This window comes from Rhizophagus irregularis, chromosome 11 (genome assembly GCF_026210795.1).
Source record: "Rhizophagus irregularis chromosome 11, complete sequence".
NCBI classification, from domain to species: domain Eukaryota; kingdom Fungi; phylum Glomeromycota; class Glomeromycetes; order Glomerales; family Glomeraceae; genus Rhizophagus; species Rhizophagus irregularis.
In genome coordinates this window covers 4,613,084-4,633,808 of record NC_089439.1, presented here as the reverse complement: position 1 = coordinate 4,633,808, position 20,725 = coordinate 4,613,084, and the positions used below count along the sequence as shown (strand labels likewise).

Sequence of the window (20,725 nt, the reverse complement as noted above, 5' to 3'; positions counted from 1 at the left end):
AGAAAGTAGCATAAAAATTGTATATATAGAGAACGGAATTCAAAGTAATTCCACAGTTCTCATCCACAGAACTCAATAAAAATATAAGTTTTATTTTTTAATTATTTGTTAGTGAAGTTTAATGTTAATTAAAGGTAATAGGTTCGCCCTAAACTTTAATTAATGTTTGCTTAATTAATTTTAATTGAATAAATGGAAATTTTAAGGTGAATTAAATATACACTTTTGGAAAGTAATAATTCGTAGCGAGAGCTATCGAAGTTTAAAATTAAAGGTAAAAGTGGATATAATTTGGGGAAAATTTAGAGAAGTTAAATTTTATTTTATTTCATTCGACGTTTTATATTACTAACGCTATTTATTTCGTGAACCAAGAATGTTGTTGTATGTTGTTCGTTGTTTATGTTGTTTGATAATTATGCTGTTCGTTTATTTGTTCGTTCGTTCGTTTACTCGTTCGTTCGACCATGGGAATGCCCGTTCGATGTGGCAACTCTGTAAATTGATGACAGAGGGAATAGGGGGATCTCACCGTAATTATTTAATGTCAAAAATATAAAAATTACACAAAGTAAATATTTTTTTCTGGTATGCCGTAGATAATTTGTAATCCGTAAATTTATAATGCTGGTCTCGATGATTTGTTAATATTTAAATGGTAAAATCCATATTGAGTGATGCCCGTGATTTCAATTTGGCAATTCTGGCGGTACCTATAGTTACATAGGTAAAAACTTTTGCTTAGATTTTTATATTTAATCATTTAACCATTATTAATCATATCACATGATTAAATATTACATTCTGTATTGACACGGCCATGCTACAAAAACTATCAAATTTAGCTAATTAACGGTCACACTCAAAGCAATATTCCGTTAAGGCAAACCCTATTTAGTTTAAACAAGTTGAGCCAAGTTGAGTCCTCCTTTGCTTTCAGTTTATCGTAGATTGCGTGAGTAAAATGAGTGGTAACAGCCTTAATATCAAAGATAAATTTAAAGCTATCTTTTCGAAAGATTTAAGAGAACAAATAGAAAACTTTGGCATATGTTCTGATTGTAAGGAGGCAAATACTGGATATGCGTGGTGTAAGAAATGTGATCCTGGTCGATTTTTAAGAGAAGGAAAAACAAGTGGAAATACTGCAATAGATGAATTTATCCATAAAAGTCAAAAACAAACATTACATTATTATGATAATTTAGAATGGATACCGTTTGATAAGTTTGTTAATATTAAACCTATTGGGGAAGGTGAGTTTTCTATAATTTACTCAGCTACATGGAGAGAAGGTGCGCCAAAATATGATAAAGAAATGGCTCGTATTGGTCCTATTAGCGTTGCGCTTAAAAAACTTAAAAATTCAGATATGAAAGCTTTCATCAATGAGGTCAGTAGGTAACTTTATTATTTTCAAAATAATTTAAATTTGTAAAAAATATTTATAATGAGCGAATTTTTTTTTTATTTAGATAAGAATACATAATGAATGTAATTATACCAATTTTCATATTACGCAACTTTATGGTATAACAAAAGATCCAGATACAAAAGAATTTATGATGGTTTTAGAATATGCAACTCATGGAAATCTAAGAGATTATCTTAAAAAAAATCATTGTAACTTAAAATGGACCGATAAATTAGAAATCTTAATTAATATTATAGCTAATCTCAAATTTATTCACGATAGAAATTATATTCATAAAAATATTCATAGTGGGAATATACTTCAATTTTATTATGACGATTTGATTGATACAAAAATTACCGATTTAGGACTTGCACAACATTTATCTGATAATTCAAGTTTCTCTAATTCTACATCTGTATGTGAAGTTCTTCCTTATATGGCACCTGAAATATTAAATGGAAAACCATACACTTTCGCAAGTGATATTTATAGTTTTGGTATTATTATGGTAGAGGTGTCAACCGGAAAACCACTTTATGGAAATATACCACATGATGAAAAGCTAGCATTAGAAATATGTAATGGGTTGAGACCAAAAGTAGCTAAAGGAACGCCAAAATGTTATATTGATTTGGTAACCCAATGTCTTGATGCAAATCCAGATAAAAGATCTACATCAAAAGAAATACTTAAAATAATTAGAAATTGGCAGTTCCATGATGATTACGAAAAACCATCTAAGAAATTGTTTTTGAAAAAAACAAATTTTATTAGTAATGAAGATATAAAAATAGATAAGGAATTTATTGATGCAGATAATGCAGATGTAGATATAATTATTCCTCAAGAATCTTTTTCAGAAACAAGACTTCATCCTGGAGCAATTTATTCTAGTCGTATGATGAGTTTTATCGATCTTTCCAAATCTTCCCAAATCAAAGAAATTCAAAGGAATATGAAATAGCGAAATGTCATTTAACATGCATAATTTTGTTTCTCTTGTTTCTACTAAGTATTCTGAGAACTTGTTTATTTGTTGAAGGAATCTTTCAATTTTTTTTATTACCAAAATTTATGCTTTACTTATTTTCAGTTTACAATTATAATAGACAAATGTTTTTATATTGAGTGAATTCAATATTTATACCATCATATATTATTTTCATTTCTTTATTGATACAAATCAATTAAAATTGGTTCTTGAATGAGTTAATGACACATATTTGCATTGAGATGGTTAGGTTGTTGAAGTTTTGACAAATTTTATGGTATTACGTCATAGAATTTTGAATGGAAATTAAAATATTACATTGATTGTTATATTCACAAATGATTTATGCATTAACTATCTTTTGGTATATTGTATTGAATTAAAAAGAAAGAATTACGTCTATTTTATTGACTCGGAAAGTTAATTTTCTTTTAATTCAATAATTTTTGTATGAATTCTTTTTTATGTAGTATTAATTACTAAATTAATACAGGTTCGGATGGATATGCCAAAACTTATAGCACGTTTGTAGTATGTAAATCATAAATTTTTTACATAATACGTATGTTAGAGAAATATGGTCAGGATTAGGTTAGGGTTAGGGTTAGGTTACGAAAAAATCTATTTTTTTTTTTTGAAAGGTTCCATACTAACTTATTATGACCACATAGTATATTAAAGTTACATATTACTACCAACTGTACATTTGGGAAAATTTTTAGTCTATCATAAATGAGTTAGCACCCTTTAAATAGTTATCGATAGACGGAACTAGTATTTTTCTTCTGTGATACCTATCGACGGTTACGGTACATTTCGCCAAGGTCCATTTCGTCGAAACCCATCTCACTGAATTCATCTTGCCAAAGGGAAGTTTTGCCAAAGAGATATTTCACCGAATGGGCATTTCATTGAAGAACATCTCACCGAATCTGAATCGACCATTTCGTCAAAGGACACCTCACCGAAAATGTTAGTGATTAACATATTTCCTTAATCATTAACAATTCGATACAAAGAAAATTAAATTTCGGAAATTGATGAGTACGACGAATTTGTTATCTTTTTTTGAACTTACTATAAGACCAAATAAAATTAACTTTTCTTTAATTAAAAAAAATAAATTAAATAAACGCGACCGACTTACAATGTGTAAATAATCCGTTTGTCTTCTGAAAAAGAAAAAGAATTCCATATCTTCGGCAAAATATCCCTTCGCCCAAATGGTTTCAGCGAAATATCCTTCGGCAAAATGGCCATTCGGGGAAATGGTATTTCAGCGAAATGGCACTTCGGTGAAACATTCTTCAGCGAAATTGCTTCGGCGAAATGGGTTTCGGTAAGATGGACTTCGATGACGAAAAAGTCCGGATATTCTATCAACAGTATCGACAATCTAATGATGAACGGCGAATAATAAGTGGCTTAGCTTAATCTTTAATTTCATTCTTTCTATATCTTTCAATTCTAACTACTTAATTGGTCATAGAATTAAATAAAATTAAAAAAAAAATTAAAACTAAATTAAACACAGCCACTCGGTCAAGCTATGATATAAAACTTAAAGTCAAATCAAAGTTAAGAGGGATTAAAATAGAATAAAATTTTTTTAAAAAATAATCTGAGTTATTGTACTAATAAAACTGCTCCTACAAGAAAAATTTTGTTTGTTGATCACGTAAATTTTGATTGTTTCAATTTTGACAATCAAAAAAGACAAAAGTGTAAACGTTGTTTATTGTATATCTATTTTTGGTTTTTCGTTGTAAGAATTCTCTGCACAATCTTTTTGCAATCAAGCAACTCATTTTAATAAGAAAGCATTAAAAACCTTCAACCGCTAGGTTAAACGAAAAACGTCCAAGAATAAAATAAATACGTTTTGTAGTCTTGAAAATTTTGCATACAACTCTAATAACAAAACGTTCATTTTGTCTTTTTACTAAATACTACAATAAATAACGCTATTTAATGATGAAGTACGTTACTTAGAACTATTAAAGAAAGAAGTTTTCGCTACGTGATTCATTTGCTGTGATGGTCAGAAGTATACAAAAATTTGAAAGGTTAATATTTAGAATATATAGATGAGGAAGAATACTCCGATATTATTGTGATATTTTTAATAAGCTCATTAAATTAAGCCTTCTTTATTATTAATACTTTAAATAAAAATTTTAATCGACAGAGCATGATAATTTACATCTTGTAATCCTAGAAAATCATATACTTTCGCGATATTTCTTCAGTTTATCATGAATGAGCTGCTGAGCTGATGAGCTAATATATTTGGATGGTTATTGATAGAATAATTGTTTTCGTCTGTAATGACTGATAATGTCATTGAGTGATGAGTGGTTTAACTTTTTTTAAAAAAAAGGTGTAAAAAGAGTAATACTAAAATAGAAATAAAAATAAATAAATAAAGTAATTTTTAAACAAATGAACAAACACATAAAACAGACCCTGTCTGGCTAACATACAATATAAAACATGTAAATAAAATAGTCCATGAGTTGTCGCACTAATAAACAGTTCTTACAAGAAAAATTTTTTAACAAAGTGATTTACAAAAAAAAGGGGGATTTTCGGAATTGAATCTGCGAAATTTTGCCGATCTGTCCATAGCAGTATAATCAAATAAGTAAATTTAAAATGAAAAGACAACTAGTTACTAAAAGGCAGTGATGTGCATTGGAACCTTTTCAATTCCACAATAAAAAAGTCATTGGAAGCTTCCAATGCACATCACTACTAGAAAGTATAAATAAAACTGTATGAAACGTTGTTTCAAATTTTATTTCAATGTAATAAAGAGGAAAACAGATACAAAACCCCTTGACTATTAACCTTTTAAATTAATGACGTTGTAATTAAACGGTTAAACGAAAAAAAACGTTCAAGAATAAATATTTTGAATAGAATTTTACATACATCATAAACAAAACCATTTGTTTTGCTTCCCACTGGCTGTTTTTAATTCCTTTTTCTAAATAATATAATAAAAATGCCGCTTTTTAATGATGAAGTACGTTATTACTTATTTCTTTAATTTTAAAATGATGAAATTATTTTTTAAGATATTTTTTTTTCATTTATAGGAAAATAAGCGTATCAGGTACCATATGAAGATGTGGGGACATCTTGACGATCGGTTTGTAAGAATTAGTGGATTAATGCCGCAATTTACGCCAAAACAAATTTCACACCAGTAAGTTTAATATAATAAATAATATTTGTTTTTAAAAAAATTTGATCTTTTTTTAATAATTTATTAATTCAGTTGGAAGAATCATCTCGATCCACAACGTAAGTAAATTATTATTACATTTCAAAAAAAAAAAAATGAATTTGAATATCAATTTAATAATCTGTATTACTTCTTTGATTAGTATACTGTCCCAAAAATAGACCAAATTTTTGGAACTTGAAAAGAAAATCTCCAGGAAAATATAGAATTGAAGAAGAACCCGGAACTGTGCAAAAGTATATTGTTCCTATGGGTAATTTTCTTTTCACCAGTGGCCAAACTTATTATACTGTATCTATTGCTGATTCATATCCATGCCATAGCACGAATCGTGATCTTATGATTCATAATTATAGTGGTCAGACAAATTCTTCGGAATAATTTTTTCTATCGATATTTAGCCGATAAAGATATATCTGCAAATTTTCATATATAAGATTATATAAATAATTTTTGCAAATAACTTTAAAATAATTTAATTTTTTTTTAAAAAAAAAAAGAATTTACGAGTTAATTTGTGCACTTTCCATGATTAAATTTTCGATAAATCAGTAATAAACTGTATGAATTTCTCTTAGAAATTTATATAATAAAAATTATACAATCAGATTTAATGTAAACATGTTTGTGTTACAAAATACTAACAATCAACGGAAATAAACTCCAGATTTAAATAAGTTTTGGATTTGTTCGTAAGTTTTCTTTTATCGTATCGTTGTCGCATCGTACGTATGTATAATATTATTTTTGACAGAATTATAAAATCAAGTTATATATGTTGTTATAATGGATGATCTTAAAGCGAAGGATAGAATAAAAAGATTATTTCTAAAGAATTGAGAGAACAAATTGAAAACTTTGGCATATTTCTGATTGTAAAGAGGCAAATACTGGATATGCATGATGTAAGAAATCTAATCCTGGTCGATTTATGAAAGAAGGCAATTCCGAAATAGATAAAATTATCTGTGAAAACAAAACAAACATTACATTATTGCGATAATTTAGAGTGAATACCGTAAATATGTTAATTTTCATATTATGCAACTTTATGGTATAACAAAAGATCCAGATACCTATAAAAAATTTTTCAGAAAAATGATCACGTGTCAGTTTTTTCCAGAATTTTTTTATAGGGATACAGAAGAATTTATGATGATTTTAAAATACGCGAATTTGAAAATTTGAGAGATTACTTTAAAAAAAATTATTCTAATTTAGATGAGAAATTTTACTTAATATAACCATTTTATTCATGGTAGGAATTATATTTATAAAGATTTGGTTATTATAATAAGGCAATTGAGACTTTTTAATTGAAAAAAAAAACATTAAAAATATTTTAAATAAGACTATTGAATATTTTTATATGGAGTAGATTTATTTATTTATTAATTTATTTTGAAATAAAATATTCATGCATTAAAAAACTTTCCGAATAGAAATATATTGACTGCCACGGACGCCATAATTTCTTGGATAAAATTTTTTTTTAAAGAAAGGACCTTAATAATTTAGATGAAAATGGAATGCATTATAACTGACAACCTTACCTTAATCGGAAAAATCTTTTTACCCATACTTAGCATCGTTAGGACCTTACCTATCTGAGAATTTTAACCTTACGTTAAACGTATTTAGTCACGTGAAATCGATTTTGATCTTATCACGTGATTTAAATAATCGAATGAGTAGTAAGTAGCCTTTTATAATAAAATAATATTCGTAAAGTTTTATCTTTTCAGACAAATCTTTATAAATACTTTATAATTTTAATATTTAAAAGGTTACCATTATCTTTATTTACACATTTTATCATTTTTAAAATATTATTTCAATTCTCTACCTGACCTGTAATGACCTATAAATTATTCTATTAAATGCCAATTTCTCTCCCTGTATAATAACTAATAGACTGGATATTATTATTCATCAATACCAAAGGGATTTGAGACAATTAAATAAAAATTTAAATTCTGTCAACATTTTTAGTATGACGTTAATATAATAACGTAATCGTAAAAGATATGATAAAAGATAAGGTCACAATGAAATAAATGTAAAAAGATTTTTTAAGAATAAGATCATCATCTAGTACCTTACAGAATTATTTGTTGATACATTAAAATTAATATTATAAATACAATATATGTACAGTATATAAATATGATTTACAGTCTACGTAACTCTTTCTTCCATGATCATGTAATAAATCTATTTCATACGTTAAAGTGGATAACTAAGTCATGTTATAATAAATTATTACTACGTACAAACGGTACAATCAAAAACAGAAAAATTAAAATGAATGATTCGTGTTATTATGCTTAGGATCAATGAAATTTCTTGCCGAAAATAAATAGTACAAAGTAACAATTGTTTAAATATAAAAAGAAAAAAAAAGAAGCCTAATAGGCTTTCAGTTATCGCTTAAATATTATCAAAAATGTCCGATGCATATTCCATTTTCTCTATCCGTCAACATTTTCTAGAATATTTATCTTTCTTTCAGACGAAATCCCATTTTAGCTAGTTTCAATTGTCATAGGATAACGTTAAGAAATTCCGATTTTAAATGGACATCTTTTTTTAACTTAATGAACAATGCGATAACGGAGTTGATGGACTGCATGATGTAAGAGCGCCAATCATTTTAATCATTAGGTAAGATCATTTTATCAATCATGCAAATCACTGACTCTTTTTCTTTTCCGTTAAAAAAAAACCTAAAGTTTATGCAAGGCAAGATGACAATTAAGAAACGAAAAATAAGGGAAGCTTAAATATTGTAAAATAGATACGGAACATAACACTTCTAAATAAGAAATAATAAGCTCTATGCAATATAAAGGGAAAAACTACCGGAAAAAAATTTATGCATAGCACATGCTCTTAGTTCTTACATAACATTCAATTTCGATTTTTTTTTCCACCTGTTATACAATTTTTTTTCCGCTAAAATAATCAAATAAAAACCATACATAGAAATGTACCGGCTGATATAATTTCTTGGATAAATATAGGACGGACTTTGGTAACCTAGTTAGTAAAAACATGTGCAAAAAGAATTTCGTTAATCATAATAAACAGAGTCACTCAAATTAAAATCAATCAAAGTTATCAAACTGTTATAAACGGTTAACGGTAGATATTTACCGAGATTAAAACTATAATCAAAGTGGAAGAAATCAAAGTTCAAAACACAATCAAAAGAGGTATCGGGCTTTGTTTATTTTTTTTTCCTAAAGGAAGCGTAATATAATTTATTCTTTTATTTATAGTATTATGAGGCAATTTAATATATAAGTAACGCTGTTCCCAGAAAGTTATGTAATCAATTTCTAAAATCTTACGATCAATTTTTCTCTCTCATAAAAATGTTGAAGAAATTACGTACTGTGGTAAATTATGTCAGATTTATTAAAAATTTTAATTTTATTGTTTCATTTATTTTAAGTTTATTTTTTACAGAGTGGTTCCGGAATAAAAAGGATGCTCAACGTGTCCAGTAAAAAATGTGATGAAAGTAAATATACAGTAGTTTTACTTAGTTTTGATTTTCATAAAAAAAAAAAGATTAAATTATTTACATCTTTTACAGTTTGCCAGTTTCTCAAAATTGTTTATCATTATTCCCTTTACAAAACAAGACATCAATTTACGTATAATATTTATAATATTTCAACTACTAATCTTGCTATCCCTGGATGTCTAAATGAGAAGTTGGATAATATTTCAGATGGAAATGAATATCTATATGAGTGGAATATCATTAATATCATTCCAGATGAAAGTGAATGTTTATACTGTAAGAGGAAAAGTATGTCGAAAAGTATGTCATTTATTCCAGATGAGAATAAACCAATAATTTGATTATGTTCTTTTTATTTCTCTACTGCTTTTACCAAAATTATTATGTAGTCCTTCGTTACATTTCAAAATAATTTCTTTATCCTACTACCTTAACTTTCTACTTCATTTCTCATTTCTCATTTCTCTCCTTACTGAATTAATTTTTAACCAAACGTTTAATTTTTTTTTTTGTAATTCAATAAAGAGTTTATACATTTAAAGAAAAAAATAATAAGTATTTAATTAAAATGATAAAAATTCTTCCTTATTGTGTGGTATATGTGTATATTATATAACCTAGTTCTTTTTATTATGATGAGAAATTATATGAAATAATGAAAATCGTTGTATAAAAATCATACAGGCATTTTCCGGTCACTCTTTTTATCTATTTTCAAAGTTTGTTGAATGTACCATGTAGCGTTAAAGAAACATATATTTGATATACTAAATTTTTTAGTCAGTCCATAACTGAGGTCGCCTCCTCGATGAATCATTTGTTAGGCAATAGCATCCAAATTTTATAACGTTAAAAATCTGATATATAATTAATTCTGTTAACTTAATAATTTTTTTACATTTATTTTTTTACAAACTTTTTAGAAAATATTAAATACAATAGACGCATATATCATGCGCAGTATTTTTTTCAATAATATAAATACATAATAGAACTTATCGTGATTAATTAATAGCATAACGTCTATTCAAGTAGATAAAAATCTTAATAGTAAATAAATAAATGATATATTGTAATAATTTAATAAAGAAAATTTTAATTGTTTAGGAACTAACTAAAATGGATACTCTTGAAAGAAATTCCGTACTATATTCTTTTTAGTAATACGTGACGGTAGTTTGAATATAACAGGGAAGAGAAAAAATCCCGGCTTTTAACTAATTTTATTCCAGAACATTTCTAGAATATTTATTTTTCTAGGAGGAGTTTCTTTTTTTTTTAGAAACTCCGGTTATAAGTTTGAATTAACAAAGCAAATATACACAATAGAACTTATCGTGATGAATTAATAGTATAACGTCTGGATTCTGGATTCAGTAGATAAAAATAAACAAATGATATATTGTAATAATTTAATAAAGAAAATTTTAATTGTTTAGGAACAAACTAAAATGGATACCCATGAAAGAAATTCCGTACTATACTCTTTTTAGTAATACGTGACGGTAGTTTGAATATAACAGGGAAGAGAAAAAATCCCGGCTTTTAACTAATTTTATTCCAGAACGTTTCTAGAATATTTATTTTCTAGAAGGAGTTTCTTTTTTTTTAGAAACTCCGGTTATAAGCTGAATTTAACAAAGCAAAATCAATAACCTGCATGCAGAGTTGTTGATCATTCAAATATTTGAAATATTTGGGGAAATTTTTCATGATGATCATAAAGTTGATTATTCCTCTTACTTTCTGTTTTATAAAATATTTATAAATTACGAAAACAGCCAGACGTTCTTAAATGAAGACATATGGTCCCTTTGCAATAGAAAGAGAAAATTTCCGGAAAAATAAATCATGTTTAGCGTACAAAATAGATTCTCACGATTTAAAAATATTGATATTGAGTTTGTATTTATCTTTAATTTAGCTAATTTATTGTTAAAATAATCAAATCAAAGCCAACATAAAGCAATTAACTTTATTCTTTATTAGTGATAATAATAACGTTATTGGAATGTACTAACGGCCGAAATAATTTCTTGGTAAATTAAAAACGTGTACAAGAAAGAATTTTGTCAACCATAGCAAAGTAAATTAATTAACATAACGGTTTTATAATTCTACAATCAAAAAAAATAAATAAAAAGGAAGAACTGAAATTAAAAACAATCAAAATAGGCTAGGGTGTCGGACTTTATTCTAATGTATTGATTATTTTCTAATATAATAAATAATTCTTTATTTATAATAAAATGATGCAGTTATTTTTATATAAAAGAGAGGAGAATTAACTTCAGTTGCTACCCTTGAGAAGCAAACTTTCTTATCCTTTATTTACAAACTCTAGTACTGATGCTAAACTATCATAAAATGTTGAATCCCGTGGTAACGGTAAATTAATTACTATTAAAAAAATGATATTTTATTTTATAATCTTTATTAATTTTTACTGTTATATTTTTAGAAATATAGTTACAGGAAATGGAAGTTATCCAATAAATTATCGGATAAGTTTGAGAAATGTAAATATATGATATAATGATAATGTTACCTATTTTTGTTTCGTAAAAGTGCTTTATATTAATCATTTTTTTTTTTACAGGGCAAGAAATCATAAACTTTTATGTTAATTCTATCAAAACGATCCCAGTTGATACAGTTGATACGAATAGTAAAGCTCCAACTATTAATCGGTGTCCGGACGAGATGAAACCGATTGTTTGATATTATGATGTTTTCCTTCTTTTATATCATAAGTTACACCGCAAATTATTCCCATTTTATTTATTATTTTTAAGCTCCTTTTATCTACTCTATCTACTATCTTTTCCTAATTTCCCAATCTTAATCCGCTTACTCTATCCTAACTTTAAATATTTATTAACACTAACTATTCCATAATGTTAATTACTTATTATTTGATTTCAATTTATTATATAAATTATTATACTTTTTATTTTTTCTTACACTCTTTTTTTCCTTTCCTTATTTTTTATTCAAAAAAAAATCCAAATTAACGAACTTGAAGAGTGGTTAGTAATATTAACAATATATACTATATTTTATTTTCACTTTTTATTTTTTAACTCTTCTTTTTAATCTATCATAATCATCGATTATATATCGATATGTTTCTAATTTTCAAAATTATTCATTCTCTTATTTCAAATTTGTTATACAAATTATTTCATTTTTATTTCATTTTTATTTTTTAATAATATTTTTAAAAAAATCCCTTATATACTAGTATACTACTAACCACCTTCCAATATATTTTCGTCGTTATCGAAAATTTATTTTAAAGTTTTTGATTTAAAGTAATCTAAATCTTTTAATATTCGTATTCGTAGATTTCCATGTATGATGTATTTTATATAACTCGTTCCTATTTTTATTCGATTTATAATATTTTATTTCATATGCTATTTGCATGGTATTATTTATAACCTACGCAAAAAAATGCATATTTTTCTTTTATTCATTTTATTATTTAATCTAAGCTAATTTTATTATAGAAATTATATCTATAATAATATGTAAATTAAAATTACAATAAATTAAATGCAAGTTTACGACACAAAAGAAAAAAAAAGCTTTCAATTTATTATATCTCATTTATCCTTTGAATGATAACTAGATTCATTGATAAAAATGATTGCAATTTTGCTATTTATTAACTAATTTTTATTTATAAAATATTTCACCAAAGTGATATAAAATTATAAAATGGTTGATTTATTATGTACATTATGAATCACGAACATTGAATTTTTAATTTTCAATATACTGTCCCTATAAAAAAACTGGATACGTTTTTTATAAAGTTTTTATAAGATTTTTTTTCCTTAGAAATAACGTATAATGAGAGGATACGGAAAAATGCACAATTCCGTATCACAAAAACGTATCATTTGCACGATTTTATCACGGAATTTACACTGATTTGGTTACTGAATTTACATGGTTTAGTCGCAAATTTATAATGATTTAGTCACTGAATTTACACTAGTACTTTATTAAATAAAATACAAATAAAGTAAAATACAAATATGAAAAGTCCATTCCCTCCCAAAAATCTTTATTAAAATAAAAATACCATGCATACCAACGTATCTATAAGATATTTGAAGTAGTCCTAAGAAAAAAGCTGTTCTTACAAAAATATACAAAAAAGAAATAATAATATATTTCTTTGATACAAATGAAAACCCAAATTTAAAAGCCTAACTTCCCTTATATTAATTAGATCTAAGTCCAGGTTCGTCCAAGTTTCCACTTTCCAAGAGTCTAACGACCTGAAAAACAAAATAAAAAAAATGTATTAAAAGAATATTAATTACTTTTACTCAAACTCCTTCCTATATAGTACCTACAGTATCCCAGGCTCGTCTAAGTCTCCAAAAGTCCGGAAACCTAAAAAAAAGAAGAAATGTTACTACATTTCTAATTAATATATTAACTCCCTCTATTTAATACATACAGAAAGTCTGGGTTTCCAAGAGGCAACGTTCCTATGAAAAAGAAGCTCAGTGTCATAAAAAAGGAAGAAGTCCTAGCGTCCTACACGTCGTCCTACAAGAAAAGAAATCAAACCACCCTAAAAAAAAAAGAGGGAAACCAAAAAATCCTACAAAAAAAAAAAATAAAAAAATAAAAATTATTATAAAAAAAATTTTTTTTAAAACACTTCTAAAAAGGGGGAAGACAAAAACAACGAGATGGAAATAAATGAGAAAAATTTTTTTTAAAAAAAAACCAAAGGGGACGAAGTGATATAAAAAAAATATTATAAAAAGAGGGAATGAAGTGGAATCTATAAGAAAAAAAAATATTTTTTTTTAAAACAAAAGCACGAAGTGGAATAAAAAGAAGTGGGATAAAAGATAATAAAAAAAAGATCGGTGATCTAAATAAATAAAAAACGTATCACAGATCATAACAATAAACAATCACGTGGTCACATGTTATGGTACGGAAAGTATACGGAATGGAAATACGGAATAATGATAATTATTAAGTTTAAAAATTCAGTATAAATTCCGTATACACAATTTTCATTCCGTATACATTAATTTTTTAAAAAATCTTCAAAAATAAATTACTTATGAAATATACGGAATTGTGATACGGAATTTAAAAAACCACGTATAAAATGTATACAAAACGTATCATTTCCGTACATAGATTTTTTATAGGGTGTATACTTTTTATTTTTATTTTTATTTTTATTTTTATTTTTAAGATATAGACTCGACTGGGGTCGAACGCTAAATAGGAATAAACATGGTCTAAAAGATCAATAAATTCTAAGCTAGTGATTTACCCAACCTCTCAGGAGAAGCCTGAAGGGGTCGTCTTGCCCATTATTCTATAGAACAATCAAGCATAACCTGGAGTCTAAAACGGACTATCAAATGCAAAAGAAGAACTAAAAAAATTAAAATTAAAATTACATGAAGAAGAAAAATTATCTATATCTAACTCAAAACTACTAGGGTGCCGGACAGAAGATAACCATCCACCAGAGTGTAAAAAATTACAAGTGCACAAAATCAACCACATCGGTACTTGCGGTAAGTGAGAAGGGCGAGTAGACGGGGCCGAGGAAATCCAAGGATGAAGTGATCGGCGAGAAATACCATCCGGGGGTAAAAAGTTCGTCCTAACTCTGGGTTGAGAAAGATTTTGTGATCTGTTATGAGAAGTAGAGGCAACTCTAGAGCGAGTAATAGGTTGTGATGTTTTATGATCACGTGACTTCAAAGGTTTTTTCTTACGAAAATCGCGTTTGCGTTTGGGCGTAATTCCATTACGCAGTTCCCACAATTTCAACAGAGAACAATGTTTAGGCCATATTTGTTGGTAGATTCGTTCGTGAAATGAGGTTAAGAATTCCCATATAATTAAACGAGTAAGTTTGTCATTAAAGGTGAAAGATCGTACTAAATTATAAAAGTCTTGTGAAACAAGTTGGTGTATAATTAAATATATTGGATGAGTGAAAGAATTTGACTCCGAGATCGGTAATAGGAGATCAAATCGATCGATGGATTGTTTAATAAAGATAGGATTAGAGGAAGTATGCTTCTCAAGAAGATGTTGTAATATGACTTTATGTTCTAATAGGGTAGTATTGATTATAGGTAAAAGTTTCGAACAAATTCCCAAATGTTCATTAGTATCTTGATGGTTGTTACAAACCGGACAAGGTATATGATTGTCAGGATAAAAATCAGGATAATGTTTGGTAAGGACGTCACCACAAGGAAGAATATGATTAAGTGCTTTAATTTTAAAAGCGTTGTGTGATGATTTGGTAGAACTACATACATCGGACGTGGGATTAAATTGTAACCACGCTCTAGTTAGAGGCCAATGTATTGAGGACAAGGGAAATCTATCGAAAATGGGTGAAAGTGAAGAATTACCCAAAAATTGACTAAAAGTGTAAGTATCTGTAAGATTATGACAGAATTTTCTAATGTCGCGGTCAATTGGTGCAATAGAGGCCCAAATAGGGGTCATTAAAGAACCCGGTAAAGTTGCAGGATTAATCTCGTAAGGTGCAAGTTGACGTGCACAATTAGCTAAGCTATCGGCCATATCATTCCAAAAATCATTGGAGTGAGCTTTGACTTTGTGTAGGTGGACGATCAAGGATTTTTTCATAATTAACGTGTCAATCAAACGCCACGCTAAATGGTTATTGCATTTCAGTTTTCTTCTAATGGAAGTTAATTTGTTTGTAACAGCATGGAAGGTATGAATGACGTTCAACGAGTCTGTGAAAATATCCAATTCACTCTCATCTGGAACAGCAATAATAGCTGTTAAAAGTGCGTACACTTCCGCTTTAGTAGAAGACGGATTAAAAGATAAAGCGCCTTTGTAAGATGGTGGAGGAGGTCCAGAATCAGGAGTTGCATCAGTAATCTCGATCCAAGCAAAACCCATTTGAGTTTGAGTAGAAGAATTAACATCTATAGGGGAAAAAGAACCATCAGTGTAAAAAATAAATTTTTTTTGAAATAAAAATTGTTTAGCTATTTCTAAAAGTTGAATAATTAAATCTCTATTTCCTACAAAAATATTTTTAATAAAGAGGGAGGAAGAGATATTTAAATTTAAATTGATTGAATTATTAGTAAATAACAAGAAATTCTCCTCTAAGTATGAGTCCAAAGAGGATAGAATAGGAATCGTTGGGGGTAAAACGTTAGGTACAATTAATCTATGTTTGTTATATGTAAAAGCTTGAGTACGAAGGGTGTGTAAAGATGTAGTTGGGAAAATAAAAGATTTATCTAATTTTATAAAAGGTCTATTAGGTATAAAAGATTTTGCGTGAACATTAAAAAGAATTAAATGTGATGTTAAAGAAACAATAACACATTTTGGGCGTAAATCGCCACTAAAAGGTACACTATGACCACAGTGACCTGTACAAGGTCGTAGAATAGGGGTTACTTTTTTGGGTGTCAAGTTGACTCTAGTATCAGCGTTAACCTCAGGAAGGTAATGTGTTCGATAAGTGAGGCTGGTACCGTATAAGTCATTTTGTTGTTCAATCGTCTTGCCATACAGTTCACACTGGTGTACTGCGTCCCAGGAAATAGTCCATTCATTTTTGGGACGATATTTACATGCTTTTCGTATAGAAGGAGACATAGAATCAAATCTGGCCGGGGGTGAAACCATTAAATCTCGTAAGAGGCGACGTGAACTATCGTTCACCAAAATGTTAAATTTTTCAAGATTTTGAAACCACTTGGGCGTAGGACCTTTGAAATTGGCCTTAGGGTTTTGTTTTTTAACGTCTTTCCAAGTACTTAGAAAATAGCCATCAAGGGATGTTAATTGATCCATAAACATTATACGTTTTTTCCGTAAACTTTGAAGGTCTTTAGTGGATAAAGAATCAAGAGAATTAAATAAATTAAAATATGAAACTATAGAATTACCACCACCAGTGATACTCGTATTACAGTGTGGTAAAAAAGTTATATGAAACGTGTTGAATAAACGTAATTGTCGAGTCAAAAGGGATTGATAATTTGACGAAATAGGGTTGACTAAGTCCTTAGACGTCGGGAAATTGGGAATCCAAAATTCATATTGTGTATTCAAAATTTTTTGTAAACCAATAGTGGAGAACATAGGGGTGTTAAAAATAACATTAACAATTGATATATGTGAATAAAATTGGTTATAAAAAAAACTATTAATAGAAGGAAATAATTTGTTATGAATAATATTATTATGTGTAGAAATTGGTAATTTTAAATGTTGTTTAAAAAGTTTTTTAACAGGGGCTAATAAAAGGTCACATTGTGACCTTGTAAAAATAGTAAATTGATTAATATACTCTAATTTGGGTAATAATACTTTGTTAATGATATAAATAAGGTGGTCATGAGTTATCTTTTTGAAGCGCATTGTATACGCGAAATGACTAATTATTTTTTTGATCTTTTTTAGCGTCGGTGTATGTGAATTAAATGCATTAATATAAATTCCAAGAATTCGATTAGATGAGGCCCGTGACGCTGTTTTAATCATTATTGATTTGTCAGGGGTGACTTGAAATTGTAATTCCTTGTTACAAAATTTAGGAATGTTGGTAAGGATGGTGTATTTGTCATGGTTAATGGTAATATTTGCCATGTCATAGAAAGAATTCGCAATTTGGAGATTGGATTCCAACTGCGATTTGGAAGATGCAAACCAGCTGGTATCATCAAGATAACCCACCACAGATGCTGAGTAATTAATCTGAAGGTCGGAATCAGGTTGGTAAATATTAGTAATTTTGTTGACGCTGGTAATATGAAGGTTATTGGTTAATTGTGAAAGATGTGTAAACATGGGATCATAATAAATAATCCATAATAGCGGACTGATGACTTCTCCTTGGTCAATGCCCTGAAGTACATCAAAATCGGCGGATAAGCCAAAGGGTAAAATAACATTATTTTTCCGATTACTAAATAAAGAAATTAAAAGAGTGGTAATCGTATCGGGAAAATGGAGGCGTTGTAATGCTAGTCGTAGTAGAGATTTATTAACTCTATCGTAAGCCTTGCTGAGGTCTTGTAAACCAATCCATAATGGTTTCTTATCTTTGTAAGCAGATTCAATTATATGTTGAATAACTTGTAGCGGTTGTAACGTTGATTGTCCCGTTAGGCCGGCCCGATTATTTTCATTAATCAGGTTGTACGTTGTAAGTTTGATATTAATTCTTTGTGTCAAAATTTTAACGAATAATTTTCTAAATGTTTCCAATAAGACTATAGGTCTAGTATTTTCAATTTTGCAGTCCCAAGCCTTAGGTTTGGGTATGGGGAAAAGGAAAGCATGTAACCAGTCCCGTGGGTAAATTTGGACCTGCAATATATAATTGAAAAATTTGTTAATATATTCTCTAAAGTCTTGGTGTGTATGTTTAATGTCTTCGTATGTGATGCCGGAAATGCCTGCGGCTTTGTTGTTTGGGAGTGATGAGATGACTTGGGATAATTCTTCGATTGAGAATTCGTCCTCTAACGAAGTCATATGTTTGTAATCACGATTGTTGATGGGTTCGTAAGTTGATCTCCAATATAACGGGAGGTCTTGAATTGTCATATATTCTTTGACGTTATTAATATCATTAAGGTCTTTTCCTAACCGTTGAAAATGTAAATTTGATTGTTCTGCTATAATATGAGGATTGTTAGTAAATTGAAATTGATTGGTTTCATGATCGTAATAATGTAAACGATCTAATGTTATCTTTTGAGGTTTTCGATTAAGGATACTATTAATCATTCTTTTTTGGTTATGAATTAAATTATTATTCCTGTCATTAACGTATTTGTTAATATTTTTTAGAGTCCATGAATCTTCTTCTTGTTTATGCAAAACAATAGATATACGTAGAAGACTTTGTAAATCTTTTTTGACATTGGATATATTATCCGGCGTCAAAGTATACGGTAGCCAAATAGTACGTTTGGCGTTAAAATGGACGTCGATAACAAAAATTTGTTTACGCGAATTATTCCAGGTGTTCCAATAATCTTTCCATTTATCCATATCACCTTGTACTCTATTAAGTTTGATATTAGAAAATTTTCGTAAAATCATACGAAGTAAAAGTATCTTGTTATTATTTTGTCGTAATGATAACGGTCGCTCCTGTTTCGTATATTTTTTATATGAGGAATAAGGGATACATTTCTCTTTTGTTTGTATAATAATATCTTTGATATTTGACCAATATAATTCTATTTGTTGTTCTGGTGTTGTATTTGGTAAAATTAATTTGTTAATGTGTTGTCGATAAATAATACCATTGGTAACTTTATAATTAGACCAAGATTCGGTGGTCATTAAATGGTATTTAAAATGAATTTTCGGGTCTGTGTTAGGTTTGTACGTAGGTGATTTTTCTAGGCTTTTCCTAGAGCTATTGAATTTTTTTTTAAAATAATCCTGCGTCAAATAACAACTAAGAGCCTGATGGTCTGTAGTAAAAAAATCTGCTGAAATTTGGTGAGTATAAGCATAAAAGCTATGGTGAAAGATATGAGGTGAGGTAAAAATATAATCTATACGAGACTGTATATCTGGACCTTCATTTCTCTTGGTAGTATGAGTCGGGCTCGGGTGATCGTGAAAGGATTTAAGTAAATCTTTAAGGTCAAAATTTTTTAAAATTGTTTTGATTTCACGTCTCCAAATAGGATAGTGATTGGCTTTTTTAAATTTGTCGAAACTAATATTAAAGTCGCCTAAAACTATACATTCAAAATGATCGTGTTTAGCCTTGATCAAAATGTTTTCAATTTCTTTGTAACATTTGATAATTAAATCTTTGTCATCAACAGCATTAGCAGGTAAATAACAACATATAAATTTGATATAATGGTTGCCTTTAAAACATAGATCGACCGTTAAAATACGGCCATAAAAAGTGTTGGTTCTGATAATGTGTTTTTGTAATTGATCTGTGATTATCATAGAGACGCCACTGCCTTTGGTGTTGCCTTTGTCATCTGTATAAAGATGAATATTATGAATGGTATTATCATCATTCAGTGTTGGGAGTGGAAACGTGGAGTATGTTGTTTTATTATGTTCTCTATCTATATTAATATGTTGGTGAAGACCTGTTTCGGTTAAAATTAAAATATCATAGTTATGAAGTGTAAAAAAGTGGAGAATATCATTCAATTTATTATTGAATCCTCCTTGGATATTGATTGTACCAAATTTATAGTAATCAATAAATTGTGTTCGCAATTGAGAAGATGTTGATATGGGGGCGTCGTGTGTTTGAGAGGTAGACGACGTTGACCCTCTTGTATCCTGGTCATCAAATAAATTGTGTTCAATGTGGTTTAACATATTTTCGTCTTCATCATTACGAGGTTCGCGAATATAATTTCGTGAACTCATTGTTGGTATATCATTATTATCTGGGGTATGGAGGTATTGATTATTATTTTTGTGGTTTTGGGGATTTTTATGATTTTTTTGTGTTTTTGTGTTTTT

The 20,725-nt window shown here is 28.2% G+C and overlaps 3 protein-coding genes across 3 annotated transcripts; all 3 read left to right on the top strand.

Moving 5' to 3' along the window:
- Positions 1 to 964: 964 nt before the first annotated feature.
- OCT59_003483 (uncharacterized protein) lies at positions 965 to 2,381 on the top strand (the record flags this gene model as incomplete). The annotated part of the gene is made up of 2 exons (XM_025308652.2): positions 965 to 1,393; positions 1,476 to 2,381. The coding sequence occupies 2 exons, from the start codon at positions 965 to 967 to the stop codon at positions 2,379 to 2,381; spliced, it is 1,335 nt and encodes a 444-aa protein (XP_025164356.2).
- Positions 2,382 to 5,415: 3,034 nt separating this feature from the next.
- Positions 5,416 to 6,039, top strand: OCT59_003482 (uncharacterized protein; the record flags this gene model as incomplete). Its single annotated transcript, XM_025332990.2, has 4 exons — positions 5,416 to 5,436; positions 5,510 to 5,619; positions 5,692 to 5,717; positions 5,801 to 6,039. The coding sequence occupies 4 exons, from the start codon at positions 5,416 to 5,418 to the stop codon at positions 6,037 to 6,039; spliced, it is 396 nt and encodes a 131-aa protein (XP_025164355.1).
- A 5,518-nt stretch (positions 6,040 to 11,557) lies between these two features.
- OCT59_003481 (uncharacterized protein) lies at positions 11,558 to 11,911 on the top strand (the record flags this gene model as incomplete). Its single annotated transcript, XM_066145642.1, has 3 exons — positions 11,558 to 11,578; positions 11,652 to 11,709; positions 11,790 to 11,911. The coding sequence occupies 3 exons, from the start codon at positions 11,558 to 11,560 to the stop codon at positions 11,909 to 11,911; spliced, it is 201 nt and encodes a 66-aa protein (XP_065996342.1).
- Between the last annotated feature and the right edge of the window lie 8,814 nt (positions 11,912 to 20,725).